Here is a 23,059-nt window from a genome sequence, read left to right as displayed (position 1 = left end):
CTTCCTCCAAAGAGCTCAGGGCAGTGTACGCAGCTGCTCCCCTCCTTTTGTCCTCACAACAACCCTGTGAGGTAGGTGAGGCTGAGAGAAAGTGACTGGCCCAAGGTCACCCAGGAGGCTTTGTGGCCAAGGGGAGATTTGAATCTGGATCTTCCAGGTCTGAGTCCAATTCCCAGACCACTACACCACCCTGGCTCTCACTGATTCTACACTGATTTCCCAATTGTCACACATTTGCAGGTATCCCATGGCTAGAAGTGGGTTTTTTGTTTTTTGTTTTAATTAAAAACACATGAAAACACAAAACACCATCATTTTGTGTTTAAAATATCCAAATAAAAACACAAAACACTGAGCTTTGATGTTTAAGATATTTTCCAGAAATGATTACAGATTACTTTTCCTGTTAGAAATAATACTGTGGTTGCAGCTCCTAACACTGTATCACCTATTTCACCTACCTAGTACAGTTTTAAAGTGTTCAAAGTTAATAAAAATGACTTGGAATGAGAACTTGGAATAAAAACGCATAACACCGCCTTCTGCCTTTCAAATCACAAAATCTGTGAAAAAATAAAACCATTTTCAAACACCCCTAACCATGGCCCAGATGAAAAGAGGGAAAACTTGGTCACATGTTTAATTAAGCCCCATGGCTGTTCCCAACTTGTGCTCAACTTCAACAGAAAAGACAATCTGTGAGAGTCTACTGGTTTGAGGGTTGCAGTTGTACTGATCTTTTTTTTAAACAGCCTTTAACCATTATGTCTAACCATTAATGCTAATGGTGGTGAACTCTGCAGACAAAGGCTGCAGAAACAATAAAAAATACACCGTGTAATACATGCTACAGGGAGAGCAATAGTAATGGATAAAGTATGATTTAATTCAAGGCTAATGTTTTATCGACAGATTCTGTCAAGAAAATCATGAAATCAGAGTCCAAAAAAATACTTCCAAAATGTTTCGGTGTGAAGTTGCTTGTTATTGAACGGCTGTCAACCTTTATTGCAATGTGAACATCTTGTGCATTGCGTAATTATCACCTTACAGCATCCAGTAGTGTGCTAGATGCTCATATACTCCATGGATCAGAAACAAACAGAGCAGATCCATGCCCTAAAGCAGGGGTCTCCAAACTTTTGGGCCAGAGGGCCACATCAAATATCTGGCGTGGTGTGGAGGGCCAGAAAAAAAATTTAAATATAAAATTTAAATAAATAAATTAGAGATGGAACTTAGATGAGTGAATAAATGAATGAATGGGCTCATTCATTCAACCTCTCTGGCCCTCAGAACACCCTCCAGACACAATCAGAGCACAGTTCTGGTCATGCTCAGTTGGGTGGGCCAGAGGCTTTCAGGGGACATGAGGTTGGCTGCGGGCCAGAAAGAGGCTTGCTGCGGGCCGCATCTGGCCCCCGGGCTGGGGTTTAGAGACACCAGCCCTAAAGGAATTTATTTCCTGTACTCTATGGTTTATAAAGTTGTATATTTATATTTTATATCTCCCCAACAGACCATTGTACTGTTATACTTCTCCATTTCTTCCCTGTAAATATAGTTCACAAGACAATTAAACAATATTTTAGGTAGCTACCGGGGGGTAACACAGATTATGGAGAGTTATTTTAGTGATTGGAGAAAATCACTACCAGAAAATGAGACCATCTTGTTTAATATCATATGTTCATTTCAGAGGGTTGTCTCACAATAACAGCAGGCACATGGGTAAACATTACGGTATTTTAAAAACTAGATACACCTATTTTTGGGAAGGTGGTGACATCACTTCCTTCCTGCTTTAAAAACAGCCACCTACCCTAAGTCCCGTTTTCTTGCCAATTTGGAAACGTCTTTTGGATCATCCACCAAGCCATGTCACGAATCTGTGCCAGTGAGGTGTGCGCTGAATCCTGTGATGGGGAGGCAGTCACAGAGGCCTCCTCAGAGTATAGGAATATTTGTTCCCTTAGCTCAGAACTGCATTGTGGCTGCACGGGTGCTGGAAAGTTAGATAGGATTGGGCCCTCATTTGCCCAGTTTTAGATTCAGGAACAAGAAGCAGCCCCAATGGTTAGCAGATCTTGTATGTACAGAATTCTATTGCCTGATGTTAATTTGCTTCTGTCTTGAGAATGAAATATATGTTGAAATGGCCTTGAAAAAACATTAGCAAAGAAACTTTGTTCTTCACAGCAGACAATATAAAGCTGCATCTTAATCACCCAAATATGCTTCCCTATCCATGATATCACCAAGTGACTTTTACCATTTTGCCTTTTTTTTTGTGGGGCAAGCAATTTTCCTTACTTTATTTTTAGAGGAGCCCTGGGAGGTAAATATCAGACTTCATAAACTAACTGCTAACTGGGTAAGAGGCACTTTTCAAGTGGGTGCTCCTCTTTTATTTAGCAGAGGGAGAGTAACTGGTCCTCTTCAGCCCAGCAGTTTCTTTTCTGGTGGCTGTCTGCTGGTGTTCTTTTGCATCTTTTTAGCTTGTGAGCCCTCTTGGGACAGGGAGCCATTAGATATTTGATTTTTCTCTGTAAACCGCTTTGTGAACTTTCTGTTGAAAAGCAGTATAGAGATACTGTTAATAATAATAATTACATAAGGAATATTGAGTAGAAATGCTCCACACAAAAATGGCACTGACACCTTATAGTAGCATTAACATACAGTTTCCATGGTCAAGGTAGATAGGGAAGTTGAAGACAAAGCACATTTGTGAAACCTTACTCCTTTGAGCAGGAATGATGTATCACAAAGAATTCAGTTAGTCTTTCCAAGAAGAATAAACAAGAATCAGCTATACTTCCATACCCTGAACAGATTCAACAACGATAATTGCCCCAGAAAGGCTAGACCAGAGGTGTCAAACTGATTTTCACATAGCAGGCCACAGTTAGCATCCATGGCACCTACTGAGGGCTGGAAGTGATGTCATTAAGTAGGTGGTGACCAGAAATAAGCCCTTTAGAGCAGGGGTGCTCATTATGCCGATCGCGAGCTACCAGTCGATCTCCAGGCGAAATGAGTCGATCGCAGGCTTCTCTCCCGTCCACGCATCCCTAGGAGTGAGCCCCTGGCAGGCTTGTGAGCCCAGGGAGCGAGTCCAGGGAGTGAGTCCAGGGAGCCTAGGGAGTGAGCCTAGGGAGTGAGCACAGGGAGTAAGCACCTGGCAGGCTCCTCCCTAGGAGAGGAGCCGCTGGCAGGCTTTTCTCCAGTCCACGCATCCCTGGGAGTGAGCCCCATTGACTCTACTGGGGCTGACTTACCTTTCCCCTGTTTTTGCACTGGTATGTATGGAGTTCTGCCCCCCCCCACTTCCATCTGTTGGTTCTGTGTGCAAGGGGTTTTGCACTGGTCTTGCTGTGATGTCTATACAGAGATCTTCCCTCCCCCACACCTTTCCCCTGCTTTTGCACTGGTATGTATGGAGATCTGCCCCCCCCCCACTTCCATCTGTTGGTTCTGTGTGCAAGGGGTTTTGCACTGGTCTTGCTGTGATGTCTATACAGAGATCTTCTCTCCCTCACACCTTTCCCCTGTTTTTGTACTGGTCTGTATAGAGATCTGCTCCCCTCCCCCCACTTGTATTGGAATGGAGGAAGATCTGGTGAGGAGGTAGATGTGGTGTCAGCAGTGGCCCCTTTAAGGATAAGGCCTGGGCATCCAGCAGAGTGTGCTGCACAGCTGCAGCCACTTGAAGGCAATAGGGCCCTCAGGGATATAAGAGCACCTGAGGCAGGAAGGGCTCCACTTATTTATGTGAGTCAGCCTTTTCCTACATGAAGATCATTAAGTCCAAGTACAGTTCCACCATGACTGATGAACATTTGGAAGTGTGCATGAGGCTGGCTGTCAGCAGCTACTGTCCGGACTATGCATCCTTGGCTGATTCACTACAGTGCAAGTCATCAAAGTAAACTCAAGTAATTACAAAAAATGTTTATAGTTAATTATGTTGTGTTGTGCAATATTGGCTCATGCGGTTATGCAAGGTACACCAACATACATTGTACACATAAATGTTATATGTTATGATGGCGCGAACATTGTAAAAAAACTCTGGTAGATCTCCGGGCCTTGCTGGGTTTCAAAGTAGCTCTCCAGCCAAAAAAGTGTGAGCACCCCTGCTTTAGAGGGAACACTGCTCAGTAGAAGCAGCACAGCAGAAAGGCCATCCCACGTGATAATTAGACTCACCCATATCTTGAAAATATTAGCAAGATCTGCAAATTTTCTCTTCTGATATTTGCAGCTAATGAGTTCCTAAGTAAGAACAATTTTTTCCTGTACCGTGTGGAGCATTTAACAACCTGAACGGTACATAACCCCTGTCACCTTAAATGGGCAATGGCAGTGTCACCTAACTGAATCTGAATGACCACACATATCCTCTGATCCTCCCTTGATCATCACTCACTCTCTAATGCTGCCTCCCTCAGTCACCACACCCTGGCCCTAAGTTACTGACTTTCTTAGAAGCATCACTTCTATCAGTGATTTGCACTCCTTGCCTGGCTCCAGCCAGCATGTTCATGGTTAGACAAAAAAGGAAAGAGGTAAACTGAGAGCAACTTCTTTCTTCTTTCAGCTCCTATTACAATTGCATATTGCCAAGGCATCGCCTTGCAGCTCATTCATAGCTCAGCTTTCACAAGCCCAATTATCATGTTGGCTGCATAAGGAGCTTCCCTGGGCCTTATGTTTGACACCCCTAGGGTATACTATTGCATTCCACTTTCCATTATGTTTTGTGTATGGGGGGAGGGGAGAGTTGAAAGCAGCACTGTACAAATTTAGCCCTGAAGAAGGAACAGAGCCATCACCGTTGGTGCCTGATGCTGAATCAGCAAGGCAGGATTGGGACTCTTTTGGTGTACTTGCCACTTTGCTTGAGGCTTCCTCACTCAAGTTCTGGGATGTGTTTAATTGTCCTGGGGGCTATCTGAGCCCAGTTGTATGGTCCCAGCTGCCGCATGGACTTGGGCCCCACAAATTAAATGCCTGCTGGTAGGTGGGGCTTCCTGGAGGGAGGAGGTGGAATGAGAGGGAGAGGGCATACTGAGGCACTATAGCCCCTGCCCACGGATCAGCCATACTCTACAAAAGTGGCTGTCTCTCCCTTCCACTTACCTCCAGGCCCAGTGGCCTCTCTGTTCCTTGCTTCATCTAGGCCGGTTCTGGCCCTGTCTCCCTTCTTTCCAGGTCTGTCTCCGTTAACCTTGTTTCCATTTTCTGTCTCCTTCCTGGCTCCCTTTCTCTCCCCCCCCTGCTCTTCCCTGTCTGTTGTTCCTTCACCTGTTCCACTCAGCTTCTTTTCCCCTGGCCTCCCTTCTTCTCCTCTGTCCACCCACTCCTTTCTCTCCCACCCTCTGCACTTTTCCTTTAACTCTTCCTATTTGTGTGCCATCCCTCACTCTACTCCATCTCTCTCCTCCTTTCTGGCTCCCTCTTCCTCCTGCTTCCCTCTCCTTAAATCCCCTGCTCCCTGAAGCTCCAGATTTGCTCAAGTCCCAGCAGTCTCAACGTGTCAACTTGGACATGTGTCAGCAATATCACTGGCACAAGTCCGCGTTGATCCATGTAGGTGGATCAGGCCCAATTAGGGCTGTAGCATTTGGTGTGTACCATGCCATTGGTCCCGCCCTGATCCTGGCCCAATCTGTCTGACCCTGCCCCATCTTCTCCCCATTCATCCCAGTCGTACTCAAACTTTCCCAGCCAGTGGCTCCCTTGACCCCCGTGGCTGTTGGCCATGACTCCCCATCATGTTCCTGAGGGCTGGAAGTGACATCATTAAACAGGAAGTGGCCAGAAATATTAACTATATTAAATATATTAAATATTATATTATATTTATTATAATATAATATTAAATATATATTAACTATATTAATATTAATTATATTAATCATATCATTAATTAAATGCAGATCTTAAAAATATATTATTAATATAGGTGGGTCCGACTCCACTGTATGAAGGTGGGTCCGACTCCACCGTAGAATCTCTGTGGGTTAAATTACCAGGCTTGTGCAGCGATGTAATACTGGGGGTGTGCTATCGTCCTCCAGACCAGAAATCTGATGGGGACCTTGAAATGAGGAAACAGATCAGGGAGGTGAAAAGGAGGGACAGGGTTGTAATCATGGGGGACTTCAATTATCCTCATATTGACTGGGTCAATTTGTGTTCTGGTCACGATAAGGAAACCGGATTTCTTGACGTGCTAAATGACTGTGGCTTAGATCAGCTAGTCACGGAGCCCACCAGAGGACAGGTGACTCTGGATTTAATTTTGTGCGGTACGCAGGACCTGGTTAGAGATGTAAACGTTACTGAGCCATTGGGGAACAGTGATCATGCTGCGATCCGTTTTGACGTGCACGTTGGGGGAAGAATACCAGGCAAATCTCTAACAAAAATCCTTGACTTCCGACAGGCGGACTTCCCTCAAATGAGGAGGCTGGTTAGAAGGAGGTTGAAAGGGAGGGTAAAAAGAGTCCAATCTCTCCAGAGTGCATGGAGGCTGCTTAAAACAACAGTAATAGAGGCCCAGCAGAGGTGTATACCGCAAAGAAAGAAGGGTTCCACTAAATCCAGGAGGGTGCCCGCATGGCTAACCAGCCAAGTTAGAGAGGCTGTGAAGGGCAAGGAAGCTTCCTTCCGTAAATGGAAGTCTTGCCCTAATGAGGAGAATAAAAAGGAACATAAACTGTGGCAAAAGAAATGTAAGAAGGTGATATGGGAGGCCAAGCGAGACTATGAGGAACGCATGGCCAGCAACATTAAGGGGAACAATAAAAGCTTCTTCAAATATGATAGAAGCAGGAAACCCGCCAGAGAAGCGGTTGGCCCTCTGGATGGTGAGGGAGGGAAAGGGGAGATAAAAGGAGACTTAGAGATGGCAGAGAAATTAAATGAGTTCTTTGCATCTGTCTTCACGGCAGAAGACCTCGGGCAGATACCGCTGCCCGAATGGCCCCTCCTGACCGAGGAGTTAAGTCAGATAGAGGTTAAAAGAGAAGATGTTTCAGACCTCATTGATAAATTAAAGATCAATAAGTCACCGGGCCCTGATGGCATCCACCCAAGGGTTATTAAAGAATTGAAGAATGAAGTTGCAGATCTCTTGACTAAGGTATGCAACTTGTCCCTCAAAACGGCCATGGTGCCAGAAGATTGGAGGATAGCAAATGTCACGCCTATTTTTAAAAAGGGAAAGAGGGGGGACCCGGGAAACTATAGGCCGGTCAGCCTAACATCCATACCGGGTAAGATGGTGGAATGCCTCATCAAAGATAGGATCTCAAAACACATAGACGAACAGGCCTTGCTGAGGGAGAGTCAGCATGGCTTCTGTAAGGGTAAGTCTTGCCTCACGAACCTTATAGAATTCTTTGAAAAGGTCAACAGGCATGTGGATGCGGGAGAACCCGTGGACATTATATATCTGGACTTTCAGAAGGCGTTTGACACGGTCCCTCACCAAAGGCTACTGAAAAAACTCCACAGTCAGGGAATTAGAGGACAGGTCCTTTCGTGGATTGAGAACTGGTTGGAGGCCAGGAAGCAGAGAGTAGGTGTCAATGGGCAATTTTCACAATGGAGAGAGATGAAAAGCGGTGTGCCCCAAGGATCTGTCCTGGGACCGGTGCTTTTCAACCTCTTCATAAATGACCTGGAGACAGGGTTGAGCAGTGAAGTGGCTAAGTTTGCAGACGACACCAAACTTTTCCGAGTGGTAAAGACCAGAAGTGATTGTGAGGAGCTCCAGAAGGATCTCTCCAGACTGGCAGAATGGGCAGCAAAATGGCAGATGCGCTTCAGTGTCAGTAAGTGTAAAGTCATGCACATTGGGGCAAAAAATCAAAACTTTAGATATAGGCTGATGGGTTCTGAGCTGTCTGTGACAGATCAGGAGAGAGATCTTGGGGTGGTGGTGGACAGGTCGATGAAAGTGTCGACCCAATGTGCGGCGGCAGTGAAGAAGGCCAATTCTATGCTTGGGATCATTAGGAAGGGTATTGAGAACAAAATGGCTAGTATTACAATGCCGTTGTACAAATCGATGGTAAGGCCACACCTGGAGTATTGTGTCCAGTTCTGGTCGCCGCATCTCAAAAAAGACATAGTGGAAATGGAAAAGGTGCAAAAGAGAGCGACTAAGATGATTACGGGGCTGGGGCACCTTCCTTATAAGGAAAGGCTACGGCGTTTGGGCCTCTTCAGCCTAGAAAAGAGACGCTTGAGGGGGGACATGATTGAGACATACAAAATTATGCAGGGGATGGACAGAGTGGATAGGGAGATGCTCTTTACACTCTCACATAATACCAGAACCAGGGGACATCCACTAAAATTGAGTGTTGGGCGGGTTAGGACAGACAAAAGAAAATATTTCTTTACTCAGCGCATGGTCGGTCTGTGGAACTCCTTGCCACAGGATGTGGTGCTGGCGTCTAGCCTAGACGCCTTTAAAAGGGGATTGGACGAGTTTCTGGAGGAAAAATCCATTGTGGGGTACAAGCCATGATGAGTATGCGCAACCTCCTGATTTTAGGAATGGGTTAAGTCAGAATGCCAGATGTAGGGGAGAGCACCAGGACGAGGTCTCTTGTTATCTGGTGTGCTCCCTGGGGCATTTGGTGGGCCGCTGTGAGATACAGGAAGCTGGACTAGATGGGCCTATGGCCTGATCCAGTGGGGCTGTTCTTATGTTCTTATGTTCTTAATACACAGCAATATACATGCTTTATAAACGGTCAGCTGCTGATCACTGTTGGAGACAGGATGCTGGAGTAGGTAGATTTTGTCTGGTCCAGGAAGACTCTTTTTTTTTTTTTAACTTTGTAAGCATACCAACAGAATTGTTTTATCAAATGAACTTTGTGAACAACCAGTCTGACCAACATTATACATACACACACACCCCTGTGGACCCCAATCCAAGTAGTCATTTCTCCCATTCCTCTTGGATAGGATTGAACCCTTTATTAATTTAATGAAATTAAATTTTTCCAGCAGCTGGTGGGGAAAACAAAAATAGACCATGAAAATATATCAGAGCTGATAAGGGTTTGGTTAGGAAACTGATTTGTTTCCTATACTAGGAGATGCACAGCTCAAGTCTATGCATGTCTACTCAGAAGTAAGTCCCATTAGAGTCAATGGGGCTTACTGTCAGGAAAATGTGTATAGGATTGGGCTGGTAATCACTTCATCAATGGCTGATAAGTATTCCCTTCAAATAGCAAGATTCATTACTTTAAAAATACAGCCTCTCCTCTTCAAACAAACAACAAGATTAATAAATCACTTTAAAAACAGTACCCTTTTTCTGCTCCTGGCCAAGTGAAGTGTTTGCTTGTCTCTCCCCTCCCCCTTTGCCAACTGCATGGAAGCAACTTTAAGACCCCTGGTGATTGGTAAAATAGGAAGCGTTTTATTTGGAGAGGGGGAGGAAAGCGGGAAGGTTTGGAGATTGAAAAGGGGGAGTGGGAGGGGGTTGAAAAGAGAGATTTCACTTTGTTGAAAAGCAATCCCAGGCTGGGAACTAGGAACCAACCAGACAAGGATCAGCAAGGGTTAAGGACTGCAAGCTGAGCAAGCTTTGGAAACAACACGCAGTGAACACAGAAGGCGGCAGCCTCAGCGTGGAGGGAGAAGAGGGCAGGGCGGCAGCAGCCACTCTTGAAGTCCCTCTCGGAGCAACTCCCGTTTCTTCTACTTTAAAAAAAGCGCGGAAGACGGGCTCGTGTTCTTTACAGGGGTGTGACTGTATCGCTCCAAGAGGACATCCCGCACCTCCCCTTTGAGTTCCTGGCACCTCTCTAAAGAGCCGCGCCTCACAGTTTGAATAACACTGCCTCATCCCATTCCACCCCTCCTCAGCCTCACTCCACCTTGTTCTCCCCCCGCACCAGGCTTGCCTGTTCCAATGGGCCTCTGTCATTCCACCGGCACACATGGGAAGGCTCTGGCACACGGCTCCCTGAAATGCCGCAAAGCGCTTTATGGTGGTTTTTTGGCAACTTGCACCAGCAGAATGTGGGTTCTGCCAATACAGGCCTTAGAGAGGATTGGACTATCAGTCTAAACAGAGCTGGATCAATTCACTAATCTTTTGGTTGAGAATAGCATTATACATACAGATAAAAGTAATCCATATTTGTTTTTGGATTTCAAGATTTACATTTACAAGATTTAGTATGGCAGCCACTATCTGACGTAGCCAAGCAAGCATGAGATACTGGAGTTAGTCCAAAAGACAGTGAATTTAATGTAGAGTCAGGGGAAATGTCGCCCATTTTTTCTTGACATGTATCTTGAATTTAGGAAGAGAGGAATGTTACTCGCTATAGCACAAGTATCTACTATACCAGTCTAATTGTGATACATGTGCACAGTTCATAATGGATTTTTTTTATGCTTCATGTGTACCGTTTAGGAGAGAAAAATAGAATTAAAAAATTAAAATGTCACTTGAAGGCATAAATACAATTAAAGGCAAGGTGGAAAGTCTCAATATTTTCACTCCCTTCCAGATTCAAATGTGCTAACAATTCCTGGAAGTCAAAGTATGTTTGCAGATCCCTTGGTACAAAACAGTTCATTTGTTACAGAGAATTCCAAAAGAGTTGGAGCCAACTCTGTGCACTGAATTCCTCCAGTGATGTGTCACTTCTCTACCTCTCAGAGTCTCAGCTATCCACCATTTTTATTTAAGCTGATCAGGACAAATTATATACACAATTTATTCTGTACCTTTAGAACACAAATCAAAACCTCATCTATATTGTCCCCCATCACCAGATCCTTCAATATACAGGTGGGCCTTGGTATCCATGGGGGATCCGTTCTTGGACCCCTCACTGATACCCAAAATTGTGCATAATCAAATCCATGATTTTCAGCTCCTTTCTCCCTCCAGAGGACTTTCAGAAGCCTGCAGAGGCAGCTCACTGCTTCTCCATGCTTCAGAATGACCCTGAGAGGCAAAACACCCACCACTTTTGGTTTTCCAAGGGAAACCGGAAAGGATGTTTTCATTATATAAGGCATTCTGATGCCTGAGGAAGCCCTTGGAGGGATTCAGGAAACTGGGAAATCTGGAGGGCTTTGGGAAACTCTTGAGAAACTGGAAGTGGCATTTTTTTTTGCCTCTCTGGGCCATTTTGACGCCCACAGAGGCAGTGGGTAGATATGTGCTGCCTCTGTGGGCTTCAAAAAGCCCTGCGGAGGGGACAGGAGCACAGCTCCGATCCCCTTCAGAGGGCTCAGATGAAGCCAAGGTTGGCTCAGTGAGGGTTCAGGGGACCCATGCTGAGCCAGATCCGCAGATGAAAAATTCGCAGATAAACAGGTTCCACCTGTATATCCTTCCATATACATTTATCTCCTCAGTCAACTTTTGAAACCAGTATACATAATGTTGTTCTATATTCCAGATTTTCCCAGAGTGCTGGTAAAATCCCGTCTCTCCGACCATATTTTCACTTCTTCATACCATCTTCTCCTGATACCTCATCTTCTGTCTAATTCCACATTAGCTTCCTCTTTGTAGTCCTACTTATTTTTCATGATTGAAATTTCATGTAGTATAACTGACTACTATTTGTTTTGTTTTTCAGTTTACATGAGGACCTACTCACATGAGTTGTGTAATGTGTGGTCTGGATTGTATTAAATATGAAACTTTCCCAAGCTGCATCAATCAAAGCAACTCCTTTACATTCCTTCTTATCCTGTGTCTCAAAGCTTGTTGTGGTCTACCATAGTTCAACCTTGTTTATGTCTGATGGGCTACATTTCTTTCATTAGCTTTTATCCATGCTTTCTTTTTCCATGCTTTTATAAATATCAAACAGAGTCAGTTCTGAGTTATTAATCCTGCAATCTTATATACACTTACCTGGAAGTAAGCTCCATTGAACACAATGGGGCTTACTTCTGAGTAAACATGCATAAGCTAGCATTGCAAGCATATTTTCACATTACCAAAAGTGTTGGAAGTGTGAATGATGTGAATGACAGTACAATCCTATGCTTGTTTAGGAAGTAAACCCCATTATGTTTGCTGAGACTTACTCCCAGGTAAGTGTGCACAGGATTGCAGCCTGAGTTGCACTCTGTCTTTCTACAATGCCAGGGCAACAAGTTAAATAGGAAGTCATGTCTTATCCTCACATGAACATGCATGAGCTGTCCCTGCATCAGGACATCTCACATTTCCCCATATATTTTTTTTTAAATGATGTTTTAAATTATCCTTTAGGTTCCCTTTGAATTGCAAGCTATTTCCATGCACTGTGGATCTTTGTTACAGTATATGCAGCATAATCATCACCCCAAATTTAGGAATCTGAAGTTATGCATCATTAATCACAATTCTAAATTCAAGCACAGATCTCAAATTATAGCCATGAAGTTATTATTTTTTGAATCCTGAAATAGCAGTTTGCCCTTCGGCAGTATCTCCTTCTCTCACCCTTCTTGGTATACCCCTTCCCATGTAGCATTCCTTGCCTTCTGAGACATCCTTTCATCTCTCCCTCTCAGTCCTTTGGCAGAAGCAGTGCTACTGAATGTGTGCAACTGGGAGAGCCCAATTATCACATGGGGTAGATAACAAACTTTCACAGGCAGTATCTGTTCCATGGGTCTTATATTTGACACCCCTGATCTAGACTCCCAATCAAACCAGAAGCCAAAAGCAAGTTCCTGATTATTCTGTAGCTTCTGGTTTGATTTCTTGGACTGCCAGGCTCCATCAATCATGGACTGGATGACTTTGGGTGGCAGGGTGGATCTGGCCCAAGAGCCGTAGGTTGCCAACCCCTGATCCATGGGTTCTTTTATCAGGCAGTGACAACTGACCAAGTGTATGTCCATTAAGGTGTCTTACTTTGTACAAGCCTGTGCTCGCAACATATCAAGGGAATTAAGTAACAATAAGTTTTCATTTGCCAGGAGAATATATTGATCCTCTTGGCCACTGTCACTTCTGTGATGCTTCCTGTTTGAAGTGCACAGGACCAACTTCAGCAGACTGCACTGGCTGCAAACCCACAAGGTAAGTGATTCTTCTTCTGTTGAAACGGGTCTCTAGCGATGTACAGCTTGCAGTTTTACCCGCGTGTACAGTACTGCAAATCAAGCCGCTATGTGAATTGACCTGCAGCTTTTAGATAAAGCAGTATCATGACTGTATTACCGCTATCAAAATCAGGAGGGGCTTCTACGCTCTTAAAAAAGACTCATTTAGACATATCAATGTGTATGATTTTCAGGAAAATTATGAGACGATTCCTAGCAATCCAGTATGCAGCTATATTGCCCAAGCTCATCATTAATCTGAATATTTATCATTGTAACAGACCATTCACACAATAGAAGACTTCTCTACTTTTCTATATTGCCTATTCTTAGAACTACAATGAGTTCTTACATCTTTATTTCTCTCAGATCCTATAGCTTTAGTCCCCTCTCTCCTGAGGATGATGATGGCGATGCTGAATATTTATATACTGCTTTTCAGTATACATCCTATGTGATTTCAGCTCAATCATTTGCATGTTTATTTGGAAGTATGTTCCATTGTGTTCAGTAGGACTTACTCTAAAGTAAATGTGCATAGAATTGTAGCCTTACAGAGTAAGCCTATGCATGTTGACTCAGAAGTAAGTATCAGTATGTTCAATGAAGCTTACTCAGTGCCATGGCTAGCTTGGGGTGGCCCAACCCAGGTGCCACCCTCAGGGAGGGTGACACCACTAGTGATCAAAATTGAAAAAAAAACATCACAGTTAGGAATAATACCAACACGTTAAATATCTTTCAATGCGTAATTTACAGTAGAATGCAGTGAAACAAATCAGAGTGAAATATCTCCATTTTATCAAAAGCTATGCCCAAAAACCCAGAAAACAAAAATACAACTGTCTTATGTAACAAAAAGTAGACTTCCTAAACTCAAAACAGACCAATGAGATTGATTGGTCGAAAAGCCAGTGAGACATTATTATGAAACTCCCTTTTCCATATGTCAAAACTATTACTAGAACTCCTATTCAGTTATGTGAATGTCATCAAGTTGGCCTCATTTTTTATTGGTTACTGATTGATTGGGTGACCTGTACTGTTCTATAATTAATTAATAAAGTTAATGGGGGGTGACACCATGAGTTACCAGACCAGGTGACACCAACCCTAGTGATGCCACTCATGGAAAGTTTGGGTGTTGTTGGTCACTGGCTTAGATGACTTTTAAAGTGGATTCTAAACATTCATGGTGGGCTATAGTCTATCAGTGGTTATGAAACATGATGGATACATTGAACCTCAAGATGCAGTGGCAGTATGTCACTGAGTACTATGTACAGGGGAGCAATAGCAGGGGAGGGCACCGACATTCATCCACTGCTTGTGAGGAAATTTATTCACTACATTTATTTTCTGGCCATTATTTTTATTCATTTCATGTCATGACTATTACTAGCGCTCAGCCTCACCTACTTCACAGGGTTGTTGTGAAGACAAAAGGAGAGGAACTATGCACACCATCCTGAGCTCCTTAGAGGAAGGGTGATATAAAAAGCTGAAAAACATTAATTGATTATTAATTAATTTAGAATAATTAATTAATTTGTTGTACGTGGTGTCAAAAATTTTTAGGCCCTGGGTATCAAATGACTTAGCTCAGCCAGATAAGAGTGTTTAGGATTAGGTGAGTGTGTTTAGGATTGCAGCAATATAGCCTAATCCTATGGTGGCCTTATGCTGATGGTTTTCACAATCCATCAGTGTAAGGCAGGAGTGCCCAAACCCTGGTCCAGGAGCCATTTGCAGCCCTCAGGGACCCCCAATCCGGCCTCGGGAAGCCCCCAGTCTCCAACAAGCCTCTGGTGCACCAGAGACTTGCTGGAGTCCACACTGGTCTGATGTGACTGCACTCAGTACGAGGGCCAACTGCTCGACCTCTTGTGCCAGCTGCAGGCCGAGGGCTCCCTCCGCTGCTTGCTGTTTCACATCTGTGAAGCTGTTGCAAGGTCAAGAGCAAAGTTCAAAAGCAAACTCAGTAGGCAAGAGTGGTAATTGTCTGCAAGCTTTATTTCGTTGCCAGCAACGGGCTTCTCTGGGACTCCTGTCCAAATGAAGAGAGCAATGAGAGCTATGTGGGAACTCTCAGAGCCTCAGAGAAAAGCAATTTTCCAGTGTGAGCTTCTCCCTTATATTTGATTCTGGCTCCTTTGTCTGAGGAGTCTTACATTTCTCATTGGCTGGTGTGTGACATCAGAAATGGGGGCTCTCTTTGGATTGGCCACAGATAACTTTACAAACATTTGATTGGTTGGCTTCAAGTTACAAATTCCAAAAAAGGAGAAATGTACATTTGAGACATATAGAATTTAAAGATTTCAAAAACTTTTTTGAAAAGTTTTTCAAATATATAAACGATTTGCATCAGGAGATCTCACATCTCCCCATATATTTTTTTTAATGATATTTTAAATTATCCTTTAGGTTCCCTTTGAATTGTGAGCTATTTCCATGCACTGTGGATCTTTGTTACAGTATATGCAGCATAATCATCACCCCAAATTTAGGAATCTGAAGTTATGCATCATTAATTTGCCTCCCTATTCAGAGACAGTGCTTTATCTGATGCTTTGGAATAATGAATATAAAAGGCTGTAAATTTGATTCCAAGAGAAGCTTAATTCATTTGTCATACTAGCAATTAGCCTGAGATGGAAATTCCAGCTTCTTATACTCCCTTTTCCATGAAGCGTTCACTTTATCTGATGTCCTTGACAGTTCTTAAGAAACATTCCTTTACTAATTTACAGCCTGTCTCTGTTTGCAGATAGAGACCAGAGAAATGGATTCTATGTAAGTCTATTTGTGAAATGCTAAGCATATAAACATAACATTTTTCCTACTTCCTAAACATATAAACCAATAATTAATTTAGCTTTAAACACCCATAAACATAGCATTAACATTTGGTTCATTAACATAAGTAAACATTTGAACATTTTCCCTATTAAACTTCCTAATGATTTGCTCTGTTTAACTTTTAATTTGTTTGTGTTTGGCTTACGGCTTTCATTAGCCTGTATCAAGCAGCAGTGGCAGCAAAGGAAAGGCCGGCCTTGCTTTGCACAAGGCCTTTTACAGGCTTTGAGCTATCATAAGACCTTCATTCATTCATTTAAGTTCCATCTCTAATATATTCATTTGTGTAAATTTATTCAAATTTTAAATGTAAATTAATTCTTTTTTTCCTGTCCCCTGCCACACTGTCAGAGAGTTGATGTGGCCCTCCTGTCAAAAAGTTTGGACACGCCTGGTGTAAGGGCTTGGCTGCCATCACACAATCTGCTCCAACAGTAGGAGGCTTGCTAATGATGGGTCAGGAGCAGGGAATCTCCTGCTCCTGACCAGGAGGCAGGGACCAGGACCAGTTCAAAGGCAGGAGGGGGAGGAACTCAGTGGCGGCAGTGTATGCTGGGATCTTATCCCCCTTTTCCCAGCCTGACATGGTTCCTGACTCTCCGCAGACTTATATCAGTGAAACAGAATGTGGGTCTGAAGATACCCATTGGAGGCCAGGCAGATTTTTACTTACCTTTCCCAACCGTCTGGTCGTCGTTGTCCCCACCATAGAATGCTCTGTCAGTGGCATTGCATATTATGGGTTTGTTGGGGGTAGGATTGGGCTGAAAGTTGTAAAACAATGAACAAGAAATAACGAGGAGTGAAAAGAAAGTGAAATAAATTCTTTTTAAGATAGAAATAAGCCACAGGGATAATGAAGAAAAAGTGCTCTGAAGCATGCTATTTTTAATTTATTAGAAATGGATCCTCTTCACTCTCAGGATCTCAAATCCCCTGCTACTTTTGGCCTTTAAATGGCTTGAACTCAAGCAAATTATGAATGACATTTGAATAATGTGTCCCGACATTCAACAGACAAGCATTCTTACCATGAGATTCTCTTCTACAAAGGATGAAACAAATCTTGTGGGTTTTTTTTTAAACACTAAAAATTATGTGAAAAACTCCTTTATGAAATATCTAAATCTGTGTTAAATCTGCTGTCAGGATATCCCCCCCTCCTTTTTAAACTATGGAACTGTTATATTTTTCTTACTGAAACATTTAAATTATTTCCCCTTTCTTTCTTTCTTTCTTTCTTTCTTTCTTTCTTTCTTTCTTTCTTTCTTTCTTTCTTTCTTTCTTTCTTTCTTTCTTTCTTTCTTTCTTTCTTTCTTTCTTTCTTTCTTTCTTTCTTTCTTTCTTTCTTTCTTTCTTTCTTTCTTTCTTTCTTTCTTAAAACCTTTATTTATTGTATCTCACCGCTTCATATTTCTCAGTTTAGAGAAGATAAACAACAACTTTTTTCTTGGAATATTCACACATCAAAAAAGCTCTGAAATATCCAGGATCAAGATGTGAGTTGCCAGAATAAATAACGAGGGCATTGTGACAGGAGGTTCTGTTAGCAAACTCCTTCTGAAGAGCTTTATGAATTCTCTCTAGCATGTCATAGTCACACCAGCACTCACGTACCAAATGCTCCCAGTCGTTCCTCAGAATCCCTTACATTTAATGAATGGGGCCACTCTAAGCACCAGTACAGCAGCTCTTGGGAGAAGCAATTCTTATGGATCTTCAGATCAAAACAGAGGGTTTTTTTAGCCTAGTGAATTTGCCACTTGCTAGCAGAAGGCTATCAGGTCCAAACTGTTCTTGAGGTGAATCCACATGGTCACTTCATGTTAGGGTTTAGCAGGGCATGTTCTGGGCCAGGAGATGCTCTAGGTTAGCATTCTTCTTTCCTTTATACTTTCTCTTCCACCATGTTCTCCTAATTTTCAAATTCATGGGGTGTGGGAGGAGGAGAAATGGTAGTGGTGGCTCTGTACTGCCTGCTGGCATGCCACAGGATAAGGTTGTTACTTCATGTGTCTTAAAAGCACATGAGGTAACAAGGGGGAGTGGTAATTGCAACAGCAAGTCACTGTGTACCAGCAGATAAGGGAAGAATCATTTGGCACTCCACCTCAGGTATAGGAAGATCTCCAATCCTGACAGCTACCATTACCTTCAATTAAGTTCTTCTGACTCATGATACCACATTCTTGATCCTGATTACCTTGCACTTCTTTTTGTTTTGTTCTGATTTCTCCCTCATTGTTACTAATTTGTACCAAATGTATATTTACAGATCTGTTTAGGAATAACAAAAGTCAAGAACACTGGAAGAGATGTAACAGCAGGTTGAAGTTTTTTCCTTGCTAGCAGATCTGCTCTTATGCACCTAATTCTGCCACTTGAAAATGGCAGCCTGAGGTATCTTCCCATAAACAGATCTTCTCATAAGCTAGCATTCCAGGTTACCATTTGAAATGACCAACACAGTGGCTTCTTCATCTGCTAACCGGGGATGGGCACTCGACTCATGTTGACTTGACTCGAGTTGCACAAAAACACTGTTTTTGTCTAGTCAGTTTGAGTCATGGATGTCACTGACCTTGACTTGACTCGCACCTCAGGGTGACTAGAAAAAAGTCAGGACTTTTTTTTTTTTTTTTTTTTTTTGCTGCTTCATACCGAAGACCTCATGGGCAATCCAGACCATTGGCCTTAAGACCAGTGGCAGCTACAGACATAGTGAGACAAGGGTAGGTTGGTTCCAGAAGTTGTGGCCTGGAGGGGGGGATTGACGGGAGGAGGAACAAATCCACTCCGCCACCACCTCCCTTTTCTCTGTGGAGTTTCGCTCAAGGAAGCCTTGACTTGCGAGTCTGACTCATTTCTCGAAATGATTCTACTCAGGAGTCTAAAGACTCAAAAGTTTTGCTTATATCAAGTTGCAATGGCCCTGCACTATGACTCACGAGTCTAGTCATGGGGTCGCTGACTCACAACTCAACTCACTACTCGGGCTCACTGGTTGGAGCACATCTCTGCTACTAACAAATCTGCTGTTTCAGGTTTTTACATTGCAAGGGCTTTTGAAGCAAAGCATTAGCTCTTCAACAAGTCAGAATGCAATCCAAACCCATCTCTCTGCCAGCACCATAGCAGTTGTGCCAGCTGAGGGTGTCACAAATGTGCCGTAAAGCACATTTGCGGCTTCCAGACAGCAAGAAGCGCTAGTGGGGAGGCCTGTGCCACTTTGCTGACACTGTAGCCTAAAGGCCAGCTGCAGGCAGAGGTAAGAAATGCACCAGGCAGTTGAGAGAGGGCAGGAGGGTGAAACAGAGGTGAGGAAAAGGTGGTTCTGGGTTGATGGAGGGTGGAACAGGGCAGATCAGGCCCAGGAAGGGGAGCAGGATCAGCAGAGCAGGCCTCTGCCATATCCTAAACCCCATCCAGGGCCTGCCAGCTTTACATGGGACTGCTTGTACTTGCAGATCCAAGCAGCCCATTGGGCAAGCTGTGGCATTACTCAGTGTAAAGGAAAAGCTATCCCCTTACCCCAAGGAGACCTCCAGCCTGCCCCAAAGCTGTGCTGAATACAGCAAGGCCATGCAGACCCCCTGTGCCAGCACAGCTTAGGACTGGGCTGTGAGTTTTCTCTGAAAAAGGCTTAGCATCAAAGTCCTTGTCACCGAAACAGAGGCTCCGCCCACTGTTACCAGTTCAACCTAGGAAAAACAGGTATTATTTATTGTTTTATAAAATCAAAAATTTGACAGTTGGATCCATGTTCAAAATGGGACTTTGGTTATGGTAAGGACCCAGGGAGCAGAGAAATGGTCACGAATCATATCCAGAATTTTTTTAAAAACATGCTCCTAATAAGTAGTGAGATCATCCCAAGCTCAGAAGGAACAAGGAAAGAGCTAGTATATGCTGGACAATCCAAGGACCTGGCAGGGAGCACTTGAGATAATACAGCTGTGGGGTGTAGCAGCTATCTCCCCTTCCACTGCAGTCCCCCTTCCAAGTGAATGGAGGCTCACGATCAGCATTCTTCCCTCTGTTTTTAGGTAGCGCTCGGAATCAGGGTAGACTGAAATGCATCTATATGAACCTGTCATATTCTGGTCAAAAAGCATCAGCTCATCCAGAGTGCAACAATCACAGTATAGAAATAATTGAAAGCCTCCCCTCCTTTTCCCAGATCAGTGTAGAGTGAAATAATGAAATGCAAGAAAACTGAAACAAGGCCCAACATTTGGATGACACAGTTACTTCTTTTCCTCCTGACAAGTTAAACAGATTGTTTTTTGTGTGCAGAAGCAGATTTATTATTCAGCTGCCAAAAAAGAGACCTTCATAAAAAGTCTCCTGTTGATTAATTTATTTTTAAAAAGTTAGAGCTAGGATTTCTTAAGGTGACTCCATAAAGCAAAATAAGTTTTTAAAAAATGCAACTGAATCTTACAACAAAAAACATAGCATTTTTCCCCACAGGTAAGTTCTATGAAAAATTATTGATCCTTCAATTATTTTTAGTAAGCTCTTAGAACATCTCAGTAGTTGAGGCATGGTCGCCAGATAGGCATGGGATTCATGATGATTGGCTGTGAAAAAATGTGTCTCCAGCTGGCAATATAAAGTTCAAAGCTTAACTGGCCCTCCTCTTTATCTTGCCAAATGCCATAAATACGTTCCACATTGAACAGAGAACAAAGTGCAAGGAATAAATATAACTGAATATGGAGGAACAATTCAGAGTTTCCTTGAGCTCGGTATGGTTTAAAAAGAAGATCTTGTTCTCTTGTTTGATTCTGGTATTCTGTTTGCCCCCTTTCTTGTGTCATAGATTGTTGGATGATGGACTCTGTGTTCTTCAGTGTCCTAAGGGGAAATTTGAATTTAAAAATCAGTGTCATACATGCCATCACACCTGTATGGAGTGCAGTGGAAGTGAACCAAACAAATGCACCTCTTGTGGAGACGGTAAGTACTCTTTTTAAAAAAAAAAAAATCATTTGCCCCTTATCTTAATTTTGCCTCAAAACTCAAACTAGCTAGAGAAGTAATTTATGTGGTTTTTCTTGCAAAAATAGCAAATACTATAATGTTGTTCTATGTGCAATGGGTGTTTTAATTCCATTCTCCCTTTGTGCCAAAAATCCCAGTACAATACTGAATTCCAGGTGTTGCCTCTCTATAGTGGATGAAGCATTGGGCTTAAAGGATCTCTCTCTCTCTCTCTCTCTCTCCAACATCTTTTCTGACCAATAACAGCAAAGAAGATGGAAGTTAGGGTTCAGTTAAGATTCATTGAAGGGGAAAGAGCTACTTGTTTCCCTCCAGTCCTCAAGAACAGGCTAGGCAGAGGTGAGATGAGATCCTGGCAACCCAGTTCTGTTCTCAGTAGCAACATGGCAACTTTCTTAGCTGGGAAGGAAGAAAGTAAGGTGATTTGACTCGGATTACTTCCACCTTGACTTGAGAGTCAAGTTGCATTCATCAAGAGATGAAAAGAGCAAATCACTACATGGTCCTATTGAAACTTTTTTCCCCTTCTGTATTATCATCCAGATGGCATATTGTTCACTGCATAATTTTATCTCAATGTAAGACTCTATTCTCTGCCAAAAGGCAAGCATGCAGTGCTATATATTTGTTAATGCCGTTCATACAACTAATGACTGTTTCTTACTAAAACAATGCGCCTATTTGTATTGTCATAAATTCACTAGCTGTATGAGTCCAAAACAAATTGACATAGCCAAACTGTGCATGGGGAAAAGGCAATGCAAGAGTCTTCCCATAACACCAAAATCTTTCAATGGATAAATGTGTTTTGCATCCTGGCTTACTTCAAGAGATTCTTCTTTTTTTGTTAATGATTTTCCTTACGATTTCCATATATTAATATAATCAAGCACTTAACAGCGCAATCCTAGCATGCACTGAAACAGGCTGGCTGGCAGGCCTGTGCTGTATCCAGCGAAAGTTTTGGGCTGTCTGAGGCTTGGCCCAAGGCAAGAAAAAACTTATTCTCTTATCCCAGGGAGAGCAGCAGTCCCAATGGGGCTATGCGGGTCTGCACTACCTAAATTGATGGCGCAAATCCGAGCAGCCCAGGACTTCCCTGGGCCACCCCGGAATAGGGCTAGGATCCGGCATAAGTGCCTGATCCTGGCCCCGCCTCCCACTCCCCACCTGCCCACCCATTGGAGTGCCTGCACCCACCCTCCTCCGCCCTGAAATGATTCTCAGTATGACTGTGCAGCATGGCATGTGATCTGTGAACAAGAGATCAGTGTTGTTGTCAGCAAGCATTTGTAAAGTACAGTATGCAAAAAAGCTCTGAATAGTTCCTGTTTTGTGTTTACCTATTAAATGAACTTCAACCCTACACATGGAAACAATTCTCATTTAAGTTGATAGGATTTTCTTCCTAATGAGTGTACTTAGAAGTGCAGCCTTAGGGGCATGTCATATGTTAATAGGCATTTGGAACTTTGTTTTTCAGCACTGCACAATGCTTACGGCTCAGTCCAGGAAAACACAGTATAGATCTTGGGATAGCAACCTCAAACTTTAATATTTCCACCCTTAGCATTTTCCATCTTGTTTGTCTTGCCTTCTACTTTACAGATAAGAAAGGCAATAAGCGTTTCCTGTATCTGGGAGAGTGTCGAGAAAGTTGCCCTCTGGGTCATTATCATTCTGAGGAGGACAGTGCTTGCCTGCCCTGCAGTGAGCACTGTGAAGTATGCCTTGATCAAACCATGTGCAAGAGCTGCTTCGAAGGATATTTCCTGGCTGGTAACAGCTGCCAGAAGCTTAACTGTAGCAAAGGTAAGAATAGTTATAACAGCACCCTTATGGTGAAACACTTGACTTCCGGGCATCAAAGCATTTTCACCAGGCAGCCAAAGAGCAGGCTGCCATTTTCAGAAACAACACCCATGTCTCATACTTATAGAAACAATACTTCACAGTTTAAAAATGAACCTTTTCACAATATGATGGCTTCCTGCTTAGATCTGATGAGGCCTATACATGAAATGGGACAGTATACATCACCTGAGACATACAAACTGTATCCAGAGTCTCCCCTTTTATC

At 43.1% G+C, this 23,059-nt stretch overlaps 1 protein-coding gene across 1 annotated transcript in view; it reads left to right on the top strand.

Moving 5' to 3' along the window:
- Positions 1-23,059, top strand: part of PCSK5 (proprotein convertase subtilisin/kexin type 5) — a 295,107-nt gene that overhangs the window by 230,048 nt on the left and 42,000 nt on the right. The window contains exons 21-23 of the mRNA XM_066614135.1: positions 12,985-13,087; positions 20,798-20,934; positions 22,588-22,791. Coding sequence (XP_066470232.1) covers positions 12,985-13,087; positions 20,798-20,934; positions 22,588-22,791 — 444 coding nt within the window. The remainder of the gene's footprint in view (positions 1-12,984; positions 13,088-20,797; positions 20,935-22,587; positions 22,792-23,059) is intronic.

This window comes from Tiliqua scincoides, chromosome 2, assembly GCF_035046505.1.
Source record: "Tiliqua scincoides isolate rTilSci1 chromosome 2, rTilSci1.hap2, whole genome shotgun sequence".
NCBI classification, from domain to species: Eukaryota; Metazoa; Chordata; class Lepidosauria; order Squamata; family Scincidae; genus Tiliqua; species Tiliqua scincoides.
Note: the sequence above shows the minus strand (reverse complement) of the source record. Positions and strands in the feature narration are given on the sequence as shown.